General features: G+C 37.9%; 1 protein-coding gene across 4 annotated transcripts in view; it reads right to left on the reverse strand.

Moving 5' to 3' along the window:
• The window catches only part of C18H12orf50 (chromosome 18 C12orf50 homolog), a 28,131-nt gene extending 12,460 nt beyond the window's left edge, over nucleotides 1–15,671 (reverse strand). The window contains exons 1-7 of one of the 4 annotated variants that reach the window (XM_059245227.1): nucleotides 14,652–15,671; nucleotides 11,982–12,101; nucleotides 11,543–11,663; nucleotides 4,319–4,477; nucleotides 3,159–3,236; nucleotides 2,965–3,078; nucleotides 883–993 (exon numbers count right to left, since the gene is read on the reverse strand). In XM_059245227.1, the coding sequence (XP_059101210.1) occupies nucleotides 883–993; nucleotides 2,965–3,078; nucleotides 3,159–3,236; nucleotides 4,319–4,477; nucleotides 11,543–11,663; nucleotides 11,982–11,993 (595 nt within the window). In that variant the 5' untranslated portion in view covers nucleotides 11,994–12,101; nucleotides 14,652–15,671. The other 3 variants (XM_059245225.1, XM_059245224.1, XM_059245223.1) reach the window with 3 other exon arrangements.
• Between the last annotated feature and the right edge of the window lie 358 nt (nucleotides 15,672–16,029).

The following is a 16,029-nucleotide window of genomic DNA, read 5'->3' on the forward strand; positions in this document are numbered from 1 at the left end:
AAGGAGGGAGGGAGGAAGGAAGGAAGGAATGAAGGAAGGAAGGAAGAAAAAATTAAATTAGCACAAGGGGGAAAGATTGACTGAAGACAATGGCTGAAAACAGGTGGAAATCAGGCCTGTGGAGAGCATCGCCAACGTGCTCCAGCCTTGATGGCATATGTTGTCACTTTTCTCAGCCTCCTCTCTTCTTTGACATATATTCTTCCTGTCAATCTTTTTTCTGCATCAGAAAAAGGTGTCTACATCTTCTCAAGAAATTAGCATTTCTAACAGAGGAGAGATTTTCTTATACTCTAATGACCAATAGTCTTAAAATATTTAAGCTATGAGAAACAATGATAATGTATGTCTTGGTGTAAAATGATACATATACTCGAATATAACTGCCATAGCTTTCTATAAGTGTTTACTAACCCCCTTCTTGTAGCTGAAAGTTTTCCTGTGTCCCACCCAGTCCACAGCCACTCAGACCCAAGTAAATACAGAGAGGCTTATATTAATTACAAACTGTATGGCCTATTGGCTCAAGCTTACTACTGATTAGCTCTTACACTTACTACTGATTAGCTCTTATAGCTCCTGCACTTGGCTCTGTGGTAATTTGGAAATGCATGTGCTTAATATCTGAATTATATCCTGAAGTTGAGCACACATACATCCATACCAGATTTCTCATAATGGTATGGAAACTGGAATATCTTGTCCTCTATATGGAGTGTACATTCTTTTAAGGCATATGGTACAGATGCCAGCCTTTCAGAGCATGGTATTTCCAAACCTTGCATCAAACAGGAAATAGAAAAAAAAACAAACAAAAAACAAAAAAACCTAAGGACAAAAACTCAGTTCCAGAAGTAACACATTCAGAACCATCTAACTCACCTCCATTTTCAAAAGTAGCAATGTCAGTCCTTGGTTTCCTATCCAGTGATGTTTTTGCCTCACCCGGCCTGTCCAAGAGGCTAAACTTTGTTGGAACTGTGAGACCATCCCCTAGAAATGGAAGAAATAAAAAGTCACTCCAGCCACCTTTACATTATAAACAAGATTGTGATAGAATTCATGGTGACAGTTAAGTAGCTTAGACACTAATATATACACAATTTGCGTAATGATCTGGTGAACAATATATAAGTACATTTATTTCAAGCTAATTTTGGTAAATGACAAAAAGGCAGTAGTTTGTCCTTTTATGGATCAGTAACTAAATGGCAATGAGAGGTTTAAACAATCTTACACTATTGTGTGAGTGTAATATGTTTAGTTTATCTGGTGTTTTATTGTAGTGGATTTGAAATATTTCTTTTGTTTCTATCTCTTCATGATTAATTTAGCAAACAGCATTAGAGTCATTATTACTGATACTTGATAATTATTCTCTAAATTTCATTGTACATATCCAAATAATCTACTTTGAAAGTAAGCTGTTGACATCAGAATGAAGACATACACAGCAGCCTAAAGCAGTGTGAGATTCTGGACTGGATAGTATGCCAAGAAAGAGTAAATTCACTTTGTGGATATCAGAGGCCTAGCTGGTGAAATGTGTGAAGGGAACCCGTAAACAATAACACTGTTTCAGAGGAAGTTTCCTGATTTTAACATTTATGCTGCAGTTGTGTAAGAACATAGAGCACCATATCTTCACTTGCAGCAGTTCAGAAAATAGTAATGGTAGTGTTCACACTCACTCTAACACTAAGTAAAAACCCAGAAGTAGTAAAATATTAACATTTGCTGTCCACCAAAATCAGGAGTTCTCAACCTGTGGGTCACGACTCCTTTGGGTTCAAACAACCTTTCACAGGGGTTTTTGCCTAACATCATCGGAAAACACAGATATTTACATCATAATTCATAAGAGTCACAAAATTATGGTTATAAAGCAGCAGCAAAAATAATTTTATGATTGGGGGTCACCAAAACATGAGGAACTGCATTAAAGGGTTGTAGCATTAGAAATGTTGAGATCCACTGTTGCAAGTGATCAGGGAGTTCAGGGATTAACTTTTTGAAAGCAATACAAGGCAATATTTATATGTATACAAATGTATGCATCATTTCTTTTACAATCTTCCCTTTTGAATTTTGACTGGTAACTTTGTCTTTTGTTTTTGTTCGCCTGTTTTGAGGTTTCTCACATCTAGTTAGTACAGGCTGCAGTCTGCTCCACCTTCTGATGGTCTGTTGCTGCCACCTCCTGTCAGCCGTTTAAACAGCTTGCCACATAGAGGCAGGGCGACACAGATGCTCTGTTCTATATCCCTCCGATCATCCTCAGACATCCTCATCTCTTTCCTCCATTCTTCCTTCTCTCTGCTAGCTCCTCTCTCTGTGTGCTCTCCCAACTTCCTGTCCTCTAGAGATCAGGGAGCAATGACATTCTCTTCTATTGTTACAATATGTACACAAGCTCACTCTGAAACCAGGAAACCTGCATGAACTTTTAACACTCATGGACTTTTATACACCGACACGCATCATGAAAGAGAGAGTCTAGGACTTGTCCATCAAAACTGCCTTAAACTTGCCTGACACACAACAGACATTCATTCATCAGACGCATTCTTCCACCGACATCATTTCGCTACCTCACTTTTGTCCACACTGACCTGGGTTACCCTTTCCATTTAAAATAAAACAGCGAGCTCTATCTCACAGAAAGATTTACCACTGACACAGAAAGGCACATTATTTACAGAACGCCTGTGTGGCATGTGAGGGTCGCCTGTATCTGTGAAGTCTGTTCATTTGGCGGCTCCTCTGGGGAAACATCATTACATTAACAGCATCCTTTCATAGGAAATTTGGGTCATCCGGTAAAAAGCTTCCTTCTCACTCACAAGCCAGATGTATTATTTATCATTTAATCCTGCTCTAGTGTACACTGCACTAAATAATTCAGGGTCTATGCACTAAGGATCCCTTACACGTCACCTTGAATAGTACCATCTTCAGTCTTACCTTCTTGCAATTCGCTGCCATTTTCCAAAGGCTTTTCTAACTCCTTTTCCGGTGTAGAAGCTACGCTTTTTGATGATGAAATGTCCGGAGGAGCATGGAATCTATAGTATTCACCTAAACTCCCATGAGAAGAGAATAGTTAGCATGTGGAGCATATCAACCATTGGAAATCGCACAATTGTTTGATTTCTTACCAGATTTATAACACATCTCCTTTATTGCTCTTTTCTCTTCAATTTCTTCAGGTGTCTTTGTCCATAAACTAGAAGCATCTATAGGATATATTTTTTAAAAATTAAATTGTCCCAAATTCAAATAATCTGAAAATTTATAAATCAGAAAGAAAAATCCCAAATATTGTTTTCATAGATAGACTGTTCTTCATCTAATGTTTGAAGTAAAAAAAAATAATAAATAAATAAAAAAGAACAAACTCATATTTCAAAATGCTTCCATGTTTAGTATTTGAAAGAATCACGGAAGAGAAATTGTACATTTTATGCTCTATGTCCTGAAAGGAGAAGCTGAAAGCACAGACTTGCTGAGATGCTGTGTGGTAGAGCATGTGGGCACGAGACAGGAAGAAATGATAACAGGCAAAAAGAACGGTTGAAGACTTCTGTGTATTCCTAAGCACAGAAGCTATGACCGTTGGTACCCACAGAGAAATGCATTCCAGGGCAGAGACAAAGTAAATCTGCGTTTTCGGGTGTTCATCTGGAGTTCATCTGAATGGCTCCACTGTACTGTGATGATACGGGGAAAAAAGGAGAAGGACCATGATGCAGAACACATGGGCCCTAATTCTGTCCACACTTCTCTACAGAAGATCAGGGATGCTGTAGATGACAGTACTTTAAATTCCAAGCTACTCCCTGGATCCTTAAAACTCAAAGGAGTAAATGTTATGAGACATAGATGAATGTACATCAGTGTCACAGCGGTTGTCTCTTTTGAGGCTATCTGTATCTCTGTAAGTACATGCGCTTAATTAAACATGACATATGTCTCCCAGCCATCATACGACAAAACCTCTTAGTCCAAAGAAGCATAAGCATATGTAGACAGAGAATAAATTAAAAAATAAAATTCATTTCTTTAATAATATTAGTATTTTCTCAACAAAATCTGGAATGTATGTTGCGTCTTAAGTCTCTAATTGTTGAGGAGTATGTAGAAAATACTGTGGGTTTTTACATGTGTATTGTAATCCAAGGAAAATTCTGTGGGTTTTTACATATGTATTGTAATCCAAGAAAATACTGTGGGTTTTTACATGTGTATTGTAATGTAATCCAAGAAAATACTGTGGGTTTTTACATGTGTATTGTAATCCAAGAAAAGGGGTACTAACCATTTTGTTCCTCTTCTTCCTCCTCCTCTTCTTCAAAGTTAGTCTTTAAAACTAATGGATTATGGATAGGTCGTGATACGTTCTCCATGGGTTTCAGAGGTTCCTGACTCTGGCTTGGGGGTGGATTTCCTTCCTGACTTTCTTTCTGTAAGGTGGTGTCTACAGAGAAAACACAATGCTTTTAGTCTGTTCAACCACTATTACTAATACATTCAGTGACCAACCATTCTTTTTGTTGCTATTTTTTTATTTCTTAAAAAAAAAAAAAAAACAGAAATGGTTTTTTGTCTTCTGGATGTGATAGAACTGTTGCACTCATGAGATCATGGTAGCTGTAGTTGCCTGAGCAAGAACTGCTCAAAATCAAGCCAGTCAACATCCCAGTATAAAGCGGTAGGGATTCCCAAGGTCCCTTCCCTAACTGAGGAGTTTGACAGTTAATGATTTTTGAAGAAGGAAAATTTATTTTTCTTTATTAGTGTAGCCCTCAGTAGGTTGATCACAGTCCAGTGGATTGCCACTGATCCATGAATGAGTATATGGACAGTAGAAATTGGTCGTGATGGGTTAAAACCAAACAAAACAAAAAGCAGGTGGAAAGATGGGAGGTGGAGAGTGGATCTAAGAGGAGTTAGGGGAAGTGGGTGGTGAATATCATCACAATACATTACATGAAAGTCTTAAAAAATTAACAAAATTTTATATTTAAAAGAAAACAAAATCTTGAGAAGGAAGAGGCTGGAGAGATGGTTCAGCAGTTAAGAGCACTGACTGCTCTTACAGAAGACCTAGCGTTTAATTCCTAGCACCCACATGGCAGTTATTGTCTGTAACTCCAGTCTTAGGGGATCCAACACCCACTTATGGCCTCTGCAGGCACCAGGAACATACATTCAGACAAAAACTTATACAAATAAAATAAATAAATACAATTTTAAAATACCATGAAACAGGGCTTCTTGTATCCAGTCTTGGCCTCAAACTCCCATTCATTTACAGCCAACCTGGCTTCGAATGATTGTCCTGCTTCTACTTCCCTAAAACTGGGGTTAGAGTTGGATACCACTACACATGGTTTATGTGAGGCTGGGCTTTAAACCCAGGCCTTTGTATATGGTAGGCAAGAACTCTACTGACTATAATATAAACCTGTCCCTTTAAACCATTATCTTCTTAACTAATTGTATATTAAAATGTTTCCCTTATTTTTCAAAAGACTATTATACCGATTGAATAACTATCAACGTTTTGTCTGTAACTAAGGGAAAATACGTCATTTGCTATACTTTGTCATTGTGATGAGCTGGATGTGGAGTTCACACATTTTGTGTGGTATTCCACATTTGGCCCCTGGTTTAGGGTGGATTACATCCATGGTGCTGTGAAGTGACAGGCATCAAGCTCTGGATGTTAACATTTTCTCAGGATGACACCATTCTCGGGGATAATCCCTTTGATGCTGGGCAGTGACTGTGAGCACAGATCTGAGTCAGCAACGTAGTCGAGAAGTAAAGGACTCTGTCTACAGTGTGCTGTGGTACTAAATCATGGGGCTCTGGTTAAATCGGGGTGCTCTGGTAGGTCGGGAGTAATGCAATAAAGTAATTTATTTTCAGCTTATGACAGATTGATTATAGGTGTGTGCTACCATGCCCAGCTTAATGGGCAGTTTGATATAAGCCCCACGGCCCCATGAAGAGAACCATGAAGAACGCATAATTGATAATTTCACTTAGAGCATAGATATGATCTACAGTGTCCAATCAACTAATGGAAAGATTGTCTTTGGGAAGCACATAATCCTGGAAGAGTACAGCTGGTGATTTAGACAACACTCTGTGGCTCCATCTCACCTACTTTACACGTGCTGTTGGGTGGGCCTCAGTTCAACAAGTGGAATCCCAAAAAAACATTTCACTGATTGTCTTTTTTAATATCTAACTTTTAGCTTATCTTGACCCGAGGGACATGATTACCTATAGAGTATGTAATGTTCTGTACTAACTGATGCTTTATTAGCTGTGTCTTTTCATAATTTATAATATGTCCACCTTGGATTTGTAAGTAGTTATATGTACTTAATGAAACACAGGAAGGCAGATGCTTTTCCATAAATGTACTACATGACAATGTAAGGATTTAAGGTTAAAAAAAGAAAAAGATTTATCATTCAAGTTCTGATTGATATAGCATTTGGTAGACAGATGTCACTACAAATATTATGGGAACTATCAGATCTGCTAGGGATCAACTTATTTCTTCTATAGTATTCATTATTTCCAAAATGAATAGGTAATATGGTAGCTCAGTACATGGTTTTTTTTTAAGCCCTTGATAGTTTTGTATGTTTGGGACACAGTTTATCTCCTAAAGTCTGATGTGCTAGAATATTGAACCCCAGTGTGGTGTCATAAGGTAGTGGAACTTTGAAGAGGTGAGGCCAATTGGAGGGAAGAACTGCCACTCTCATGAATGGATTAATGTTCTCTCTCTGATAAGGGTCAGGGCTCCTGAGATTCGTGGAGTTCTCATGAGTGGACTGTTTTAACATGAGGCTGGAATCTCCCCTTGTGCTATTTACACCTGTATATTTCCTTTTACTTCTCTGCTATATTGTGATGTAGCTGGGAGGCCCTCACAGGACATCATCGGTACTGTGTTGTTTGGACCTTCCAACCACTAGAATCATAAGCCAGATCAACCTCTTTTCTTTATATACTACTCAGTCTCTGGTACTTTGTAACACCAAAACAAAACAGACAAAAACAACAGTCTGTCTACTACCTAGAAATTGAATCTTCTTTCTAGAGTACAGAATTGTGTCTGAGCAGAGGAAAACTTAACATGAATGAGTTTTCAGCTAAACATGATTAACTAAGATTTCCCAGGTTAGAATCTATAAGAGGCAATCCTGTACGCCTTTGTCGAGTGTACGGCATTGGCAAGTGAACAAACCAAAGATCCTTGGTCTCATGGAGATTTTATTCTACAAGGAAGCATTAGGCAATAAGCAATGCACAGAGCAAACAAATTAGACTGCATCTGAGAAATTAATGGGGTGTGGCAAACGGGAAATAGAAGAGGGCCAGGAAAACTGGAAGTGTATATGGAGGAGATGGGACAGGAGGCTATATTTCAATTATGGCACCAAGCAGAGACTTCATTAAAGGCAATATTTGAGCAAAGCTTTGAAGAAATAAAGTAGCTTGCCACAAAGATATTGAGGAAAGGGTACTTCATGCAAAGCCCTGGAAACAGAAATATGCTAACATGCTCCAGGAAAGACAAATAGGGAAACATACTGTTGGAGTGAAATGAGAAGTGTCTGAGTTCAGGGGAGCTAGCAGAGTACTTGATCAAATAACTTTCCAAATTCAAGCTCTTGTTAGGACTCTGACCTCTCTGAATTAGATGAAAGGACACTGGGAGATTTTTGGTAGAGGACAAAACCTACTTGATCATAAGACTGTGTAGGTGCTGGGCTTTGAACAGACATAAAGAGAGAAAGCAGGGGGAAACCAGGAGCTGCTGTAACAATCCAGTTATGAGACAATCATGGCGGCTTGATCCATGTGGAGACTGTATAGATGATGATGAAGTCTGACTCTGATATATCCAGGTGGTAGAATTATGTCTCTGTATGGATTAGATGCGGGATATGACAGAAATTTGGGGGATGATTCAAATGTCCTAAGCCACTGCAAGGATGGGCTTATAGTCAAGATGAGTCAGAACCAGCTATGGATGGAGCCGTTTTGAAAAAGTACAAATAAAATCATGATCTCTTAAACATGTTAAATGTGAAACAATCGTTAGTCATACAAATCCAGAGATAAAGTAAAAAGTTGAATTCAGACGTCTAGTGGTGTGTGGGGGAGGGAGAAATCTCGATTTGGAGTGGTATGTAAACAGAGTCAATGATGTGTGAATCATTGAAACCACAAAGTTGAGACTGGAGAAATAGTTCAGTGGTTAAGACCATGTCCTGCACAACCCCGAGGACTGGAGTTCAGATCCTAGCACCCATGTGACAAGCTGGAGTCCTGTGATGGTCTAGAACTCTAGCTCTGTGGTATCTGACATCCTCTTCTGGGCTCTATTTGTGTACACAGATAGGTGCACTTGAACACGCACAAATATAGACGCCCAGGAAGACACAGGCTGGGCATGAATAAATAAATAAAATAAACCTAATAATTACTAGTGGGGAAAAGGAAAGGGGGACAAAAGTGATGAGAGGTGACAGAATAGTAAAGAGGGGTGACTATGATCAAGATCAACTATGTACAAATGAGACAATATAAACAAACCCATTGTTATGTATAACTAACGTGTGATAATAAACATTAAAAATAAAAATAAGACTGGGTAATATTACAAGACAGGAGACAGGAAAAAAAAAGGAGATGCAACGACTTCATTGGATACCACCCATGAGGTGTAACTGGCAAGGGCAAGTCATGGAGGGCACAGAATGAAGACACTATGGAGGTCGGCAAGCTGCTAAGAAATTATATGAAAGGAGAAGGAGATGTCAAATGTGTCCACTTCTTCTAGTAGCTCAGGTGACATAAGGACTCAGATTTGACCAGTGTATTTTATAATCTGCACACAGTGGGGAGAAGGGCCAAAGAAACCTGATTGCTAAAAAAGAAAGGAAGAAAGAAAGACAGAGAGGGACGAAGGGAGAGAGGAAAATATTTACAGCAAGAATAGACAAACACTTTAAGAGCCACTGCAGTAGAGAAAAAACAACAACAACATGGGGTAGTAGCTACTTGTGAGAGAACGGATTGAGAAGAAATACTATTTAGTTAATAAAAAGATAAACGTGTGTTCGTATGATGAAAGGAATGGCTGGGTCATTTAAAATGGCTGTGTAGAAGTCACAGGAAGAATTGTTCATTTAGTTACGAAGTGGGAAGACTGACTAGATAGAGAATGGTAGTTCATTATGGTAAGTGTGAAGAAGAGACCAGTACAGATTGTAGTTAGGTGGGTAGATGGAAGTCTGTAGAAATTCCCTACTCATTCCTTAAGTTCTTCAGTAAAATATTAAGGTCACCATCTGGGATGAGGAGATGTTGGAAGATGAATGAGAAGGAAGACAATACAAAAGCATATTCTAGAAGAATAGAGATGTACCTGAGGACCAATATAGAGCATGGCTGAAGTCAGTAGTATGGACTCATTTGAGGTCTATGGCCAAGAATTTAAACTTCATCAGCACGGTCATGTGTTTCCTTTAACCACGAGCAATTTAACAGATACAGGCACAAAATAAGTGGGGAGTCATGTACCAATACTATGGCTGTAAGAATAGTTTCCTGCAGTTAGTGAATGGTAACAGATTGGGAAGTGTGTGAAAAACATTGGTTTCCAGGGAGACTCATGAGAAAATATTGCAGAGGTAAGTGATTGAGGAGGTAGAAGCATAGAGAGGCTAGGGTGATGATAGAGCACATATTTTCCTACTGAAATTACCAAGAATTAATAGAGCGGTACTAATATAGTAACAATGATCTACAAGTTGCCTATGGTTGAAAACGAGGAGGAAGGAGGTAGATGAACATAGCAAAGGACAATGGCACAACACTAAGGAACAAACTCATAAAAATAATTATCATCAGACTCATGCTGGACAGTATTAGAAAGAAGTGTCAGAAACAGTCTGAAATTGGCAGCAAGGACAAGAAAATCTCTCATCTCACACTTAGAGTTGGTGGTACTTGAGATTTGGAAGAGAGGGTGTTGGGGTGGGGGGTGGGGTTGTCAGCCAACAGTGAAGAGTGCCATAGCACTAGAGTCCTCAAGGGAAAACTTCTTACATAAAAGTGTGAAATATGAGAGGAAAATTCAGAGGAGATAGAGTTGTGTTGACAAAGGAAAGCTGGAGAAGAATGAATGAAAAGGATCATTTGAGAGTCTCTTACATTGATTGACATAAAAATAAAAGCCAGAATGAAATTAGTTCTATTCAAAACAGAAGTTCTATTCAACATCCAAGTGTACACAATGAGCCTGTGCTGGATATATAGTGTAGCGAGTATAAGGAATTCTCTCCTGTCTTCCAAAGAGTCAAGGAGATTTAAGGAAACTGGGCATTATTTGTCTACACATCTCTTTAATAACTTAGCATGAATGATTAGGGGGAAGGGTTAGAATCAGTGCATGGGTGCAGATTTGACCCTATCGAATGGAGGGTTACTCCAAGTGTCAGGCTAAGCCCTAACCCCTGTTGGAAAAGTTGGTACTTCCAGAAAGCCTAGTTCTATTTACAACACACAAGAACAACCCACACAACACTACAGCACTTACACCAGAGCTTATTTTAACAGTGGGAAGACGAATGATAGTCATTTACACAGGCATCCCACTCAGCTCTGCTCTGAGAGGAGGCAGTCTTTGTTTCCCGCTGGTCTTAAAAAAGCCAGTGAAATCCCTGGGATTAAACTACCAGATAAAAATAATGCCATGGGAATGTTTTGCCCTGGATAAAAATCATACCGTTGTAAACTAACAAAGCCAAGTTAATCCGTTACACAGCTTCACCACTTTCATCCCAGCAAGTTTCCATCTCTTCTCACCCACCCATTTGTCTAAGCAACTAATTTACTACACATTTTTTTTTGGTTCAGACATTTCAAAGCAATGGCAAAGAAATTAATTATGTTCCCCAGCCTCCAGATGCTTGCATTCTAGTGAGGAAGAGAAACAATAATAAAAGTATTGCATATGTGATGTGCTTTATGAGGTCGAAAGTTTCCCCAAGTATGTAATAAAGGGACTAAAGTTTTAGCTATCCATTTATTGAGGTTATAGGAAACTAATCTTTTCATTCCCAAAGGACTAATATCATATTCTGCTCTTATCTAGAACCATTCCACCAGAGACATACGGTGACCATAGCAGAATAAGGTTGCTACAGCATCAGGGAAAACCTTGAGATCACCAATAACTCCAACAAGGTTCCCTTAAATATGAGGTTCTCTGTGTTCTGTGAAGAATCTATGTCAAGTCTCACCACAAAGGAGCATTTTTGAATCATTGCAGACAGCTGCTGTGACAGACTGTGACACGTAACCCAGAGCATGTCTTGGCTCTCCCCACCTATGAGAGATGCCTGGCACTTCTCACCTGGGGTTTTGCAACTGTGCCTCCCTAGCCTTCTACACCAAGACCGGACTCTAATACTGGAGATCCAGTAATCACAGATATACTCACTGCTACTTGGTGGCAAAAATAATCCATTGATATTTCGGGGTTTGCTGTGGTAAAAAATACAGCTGATCTTCACACAACCAAGAGGTTGGGTTTCCCAGAAGCATGAAATGCTGCAGTTTTGCTATGGAAAGGAAGTGGGAGAAAATACAATGTTTAGCTACTCACAATAAATTCAGGCTGTCAGAACACAACGCAATGTGAAAAGGATAGCTTTAATGGGTGACTTAGAATCGTCTGTGTTTCCTACATTTTGCCCCCTCTAAGCTTTTCTATTTAAAAGATAAAAACATTCTTTTATTTTGTACAAGTTTAGTTTGAACAAAGTAAAAAACACTTAAGTTGTTGGGGAGGAAGAATGATTTCTTCCCTATTTTGTGATAAAAGTTTATTGCAACGGTGAAGGTAGGAGTGTCTTAGTGAAAACGATCAATCATTTTACCTGCATTTCCATGTGTCTAAATCTGCAAAGAGGGTCTAAACATTTTCTCTCTCTCCATAATGAGCACACAGTGTCACTGCCAAGGGCTTCTTCACAGTGTCGGAATCGGCACTGAGAACCCTAAGAGATAAACAGTGAAGAAGACACAGTATATTAACGTTAGCGTTTAATAACAAAATGTTAACCGACTAAAGAAGAAGGAGTCTATAATATTGGAATCATGAAAACATGCCCTATCAATACAGGCTTAAATGACTAAGTTGTCACAAATCCATCTCTTTAGAGTAAGAAAGTGATAAGAAAAGGTAATGATCAAACAGTACAACACACCACAAGTTACTCTCAAAATGATGCCCTTTGCATCCAGTGAGCCCATAGATGTGAGGGCAGAGACTCCCTTGATCGCAATACAACAACAGGGAGGGTTTATTTCTCTTTCTGAAGAAAGCTTGGCAAGTATCTGCCATGCACTAGTCACATTGAAGACAGTCTCTACCGACCACTAAGACTAGCAGTCTGTGGAGATGCTGCAAACTATGTTGAGATCAAGAAAGTAAGTGAAATCTCAACTGTGTGATACTGTAAAAACTGCAGTAATTTCCACATCACACATAACATACATGTTTTATGTTCTTGATGTACAAACAGTTGACTAAATATATTTACACAGGTATTTTATATAAAAACCAAAGTAGATATGGATTATGTCAATGGCCTGCTATTGCTTTATTTTTGAATTCAACATTCTTTTGTGCATATATTCACAGTTGGAAAAACTATAGGCCACTGTCTCACAGACAGCGGAATAGCGAACAATAACAACTCCGTTGCATTCCTTTCTTTTTGACACACACTCTATGTCTTCTTTCTACTTCTCTGTTCACTTTCTTTTCCCTTCAAAGATGGAGTTTGTATTCTGAAAGCATGGGAGAATGAGCAGTGAGTTTGCATTCAGGCCAACTGGTATTAACACCACAGCTCCATCACTTGTCAACAGGCACATGTTAAGAATTAACTCATTTTCTCTTTTCACTCTTAAAAACAAAAACAAAAACAAAAAAAAAAAAAACCTCTCACAGTATATTGGAGAAACGATGTGAGGTAAGGTATAATGGTTTCTAAATTCTGTGTAGTCATTTCCTTAGAAGGTATTATTCATCAGTCACTTGGGGGTAAACAGAGAAAGAGACAAAACTCTGACAATCTGGCACAAAAAGTCTGTCATCCAAGAAGTCTTTGAAAAGGGACAATGACAAAAGGGGGTTGAATCCTTGTGGCCAAAGAGTTTGACTCCAGGTTTCTAGCAGAGCTGAAAGACGCTTGACCAGACAGAACATCTATCTTTCTTAAGTTCGTCTGGGACGTGAGCAACAGATGAGTTTCTATATTTATCCATTTTTTAAATATCCATTAATCTCAAATCAGTTTCCCACTTAATATTGTAACTGTGGTTAATTTGTTTATGCTACATTCTATCTCTCTTTACATAGTTAAATACTTGCTGTTACTCAGACTTTTGACAGGAAAAATGTAATAACTGTTTTAACTAATTTCAAAAAGGCAACAGATACTACATTATTGATAGTAACCTGAATTCCACTATTTAATAATGTATGACTGAAGTCATATACAACAAAATAACGTGCTATATTATAAATATCATTATATAGTATAAAGAATTAGAAATTTGATGTCTAAAGAAGACATAATATATGCAAAAATGTTATATGAAAACTGGCATGAAACTGACTATATACATAAAGAATAGTTTTAAATATATCATAATTTTAAATTAATCCAGATTTCCCCACATAAATTCAAGATATCAAAAATACATAGGCTTTTACTTCAGAATTAAGGTATCTTTTTATTGCTGTTTCTTCCTTCATTCTACTAAAAAGCTTAAGCATGGGCACTGTAAGTCGTACAATATTTACCTTTATGCATGTGGAATTAACAAAGAAATAGCAGTCATTCCCAACTTCTGCCATTTTCAATCTCTTGCTGCTAATCCAATGACTGTGTTTTATAAATATGTACAGATTGCAGGATCGCAAATATAAGAACTATCAGTGTGTAAGGGGAAATTGTTCTTTCTTTTCCACAGTCTTTCAGGCTATCAGTAGTATTCCTTTAAAACTGACCTCCGGTTGACAGTATATTACACAATAGCTAATTCTTAAATAAATTTAAATTAGAAGATACCTTCTCTAGCTTTGCAGAAATGTTGAAAGTGGTTACTAGTAATCACACAAACTCAAACTTCCAGAATTTTCCTCATTGTTACATAATCCATTGTTTGCTCATCATAAATGACCTCATATGCAACTGTAGCCTACTTCACCTACAGGAATATCTTCCTTACTCATTATATATCAAGTATACTAAAACATTATCTGTAAATTTAACACTGTATTTTATTTTTTAGTGTATGGTTAAAGAAGAAACACAAATTCATATTTTCAAAATTAAAATTGGTAAGTATTTCATGAGGAAATAGCTATTTGTATATGTGATTTGGAAATGGAACCAACATAAATATACTATCTATATTCCAAGAAAACATATACGATTATGTAAATATATACCTGGTGCTATATACACCGACTTAGGAAAAACTATAGCCAGATTGTAATAGTAATAAACGTACATGAAAATAAAAAGGAGTACCTATTCATCCAGTGACTTTGTTCCATTTTCATCCATCATAAAAGGGGAACTAGCTTCATCTAATAGCAAAGGGTTCCAGCATCCTTGAAAACTAGGAGAATTTGTTGAAAACAAGGTGAAGCCCTCTGATTCCCAAAGGGAGACATTTCGATGAGCAGTTTTTAGTCTCCATCCAAGCATCCTTCCTATAAGAGTAAGAATCTAGCAGAACTGAAGAATATTCACCATAGGCCACTTAGAAGTTGACTGGTGCTGATTGATCACACTGGACCAAAGTATGTTTTTAAATTACTGCAGACTTTTAACTGAAATCTCAAATGATCAAGACAAACACAGATTTCCATTTAAATAAAATATGGCAAATTGCCTTAAATTTTTTGAGTGGATGGTCTAGAGTAATAATCTAGAACTAAACAATTTAGCAAAAGTTAGTTTGTTTATAACTATAAAATAAAAGAAACGAGGCTGTGTTAGAAGTAAAAGAGGGGATAAAGGTTTGGCAAAACCCTTGAAATAATTGATTAATATATAAACATAAGCCTCGTCTTTGGGTTTGCCCTTCTCTCTAACTCTTGAACAGCAGCAAGATGCTCATCTTAAGTCACAGGCTAGTCAGGGAAATTCCTCTAAGAAGTCTTCAAGCATGCATCTCCTCCAGATGAATCCATGACTGAGTGTGAAGTTTCACTAGATGGTCTTCTAAGACTAGGATCAAACACTATTATTGCTGAATTAAGTGATTTCGCAGGGAAAGAGCTGAAAAATGCCTTTACTTCAGTTGCTGATGAGTAGCCCACATTCCACTAGACATAGCAAAATCGGATCAAAAATCACAAAGGGATTAAAAAAAAATTCTTTCGTTGTGTAACACATTAGATGGATATCCTCAGTTAGTCCTTGGAATACTCAGAACCCCCGACTTTCCCTTTTTAGTTCTTTCCTTTTCCTATCATTTAGTTTTACTTTTCACTTCATTTATATCCTGTTGTGGATTTCATTTTTTACAGAAAGCTATGATTCTACTTTTTTTTTTTTTTCATTTCTTGTAATGAGAAGTGATAGGAAGTTTTGTCTTCAAAAACAGATCCAGAAGTCCTGGATTGTGCAGGCCAAAACAGACTCAGGTGGAGTTTCTTTTTGGTGTGTGCTAGGTTACTAACGCATCAGAGAAGAAACATCTTTCAGTTATCCTGTAGTACCACTTTAAGGTCGGTGGCCAGGGGCCCCACAACCAGCTCTGTATCTGAACTGGGGGAAGCTGATGGCTGCCACCCTTTCTGAGTAACCTGATCCTGTGATGGTCTCCTGGTATGGATTCTTCTGTTTCTGTCAGAAGCCTTTGTCCAGGCATTGAAGGAACCAAAATATTGCTGCCGGT

The sequence above is a fragment of the Peromyscus eremicus genome, chromosome 18 (assembly GCF_949786415.1).
Source record: "Peromyscus eremicus chromosome 18, PerEre_H2_v1, whole genome shotgun sequence".
NCBI classification, from domain to species: Eukaryota; Metazoa; Chordata; class Mammalia; order Rodentia; family Cricetidae; genus Peromyscus; species Peromyscus eremicus.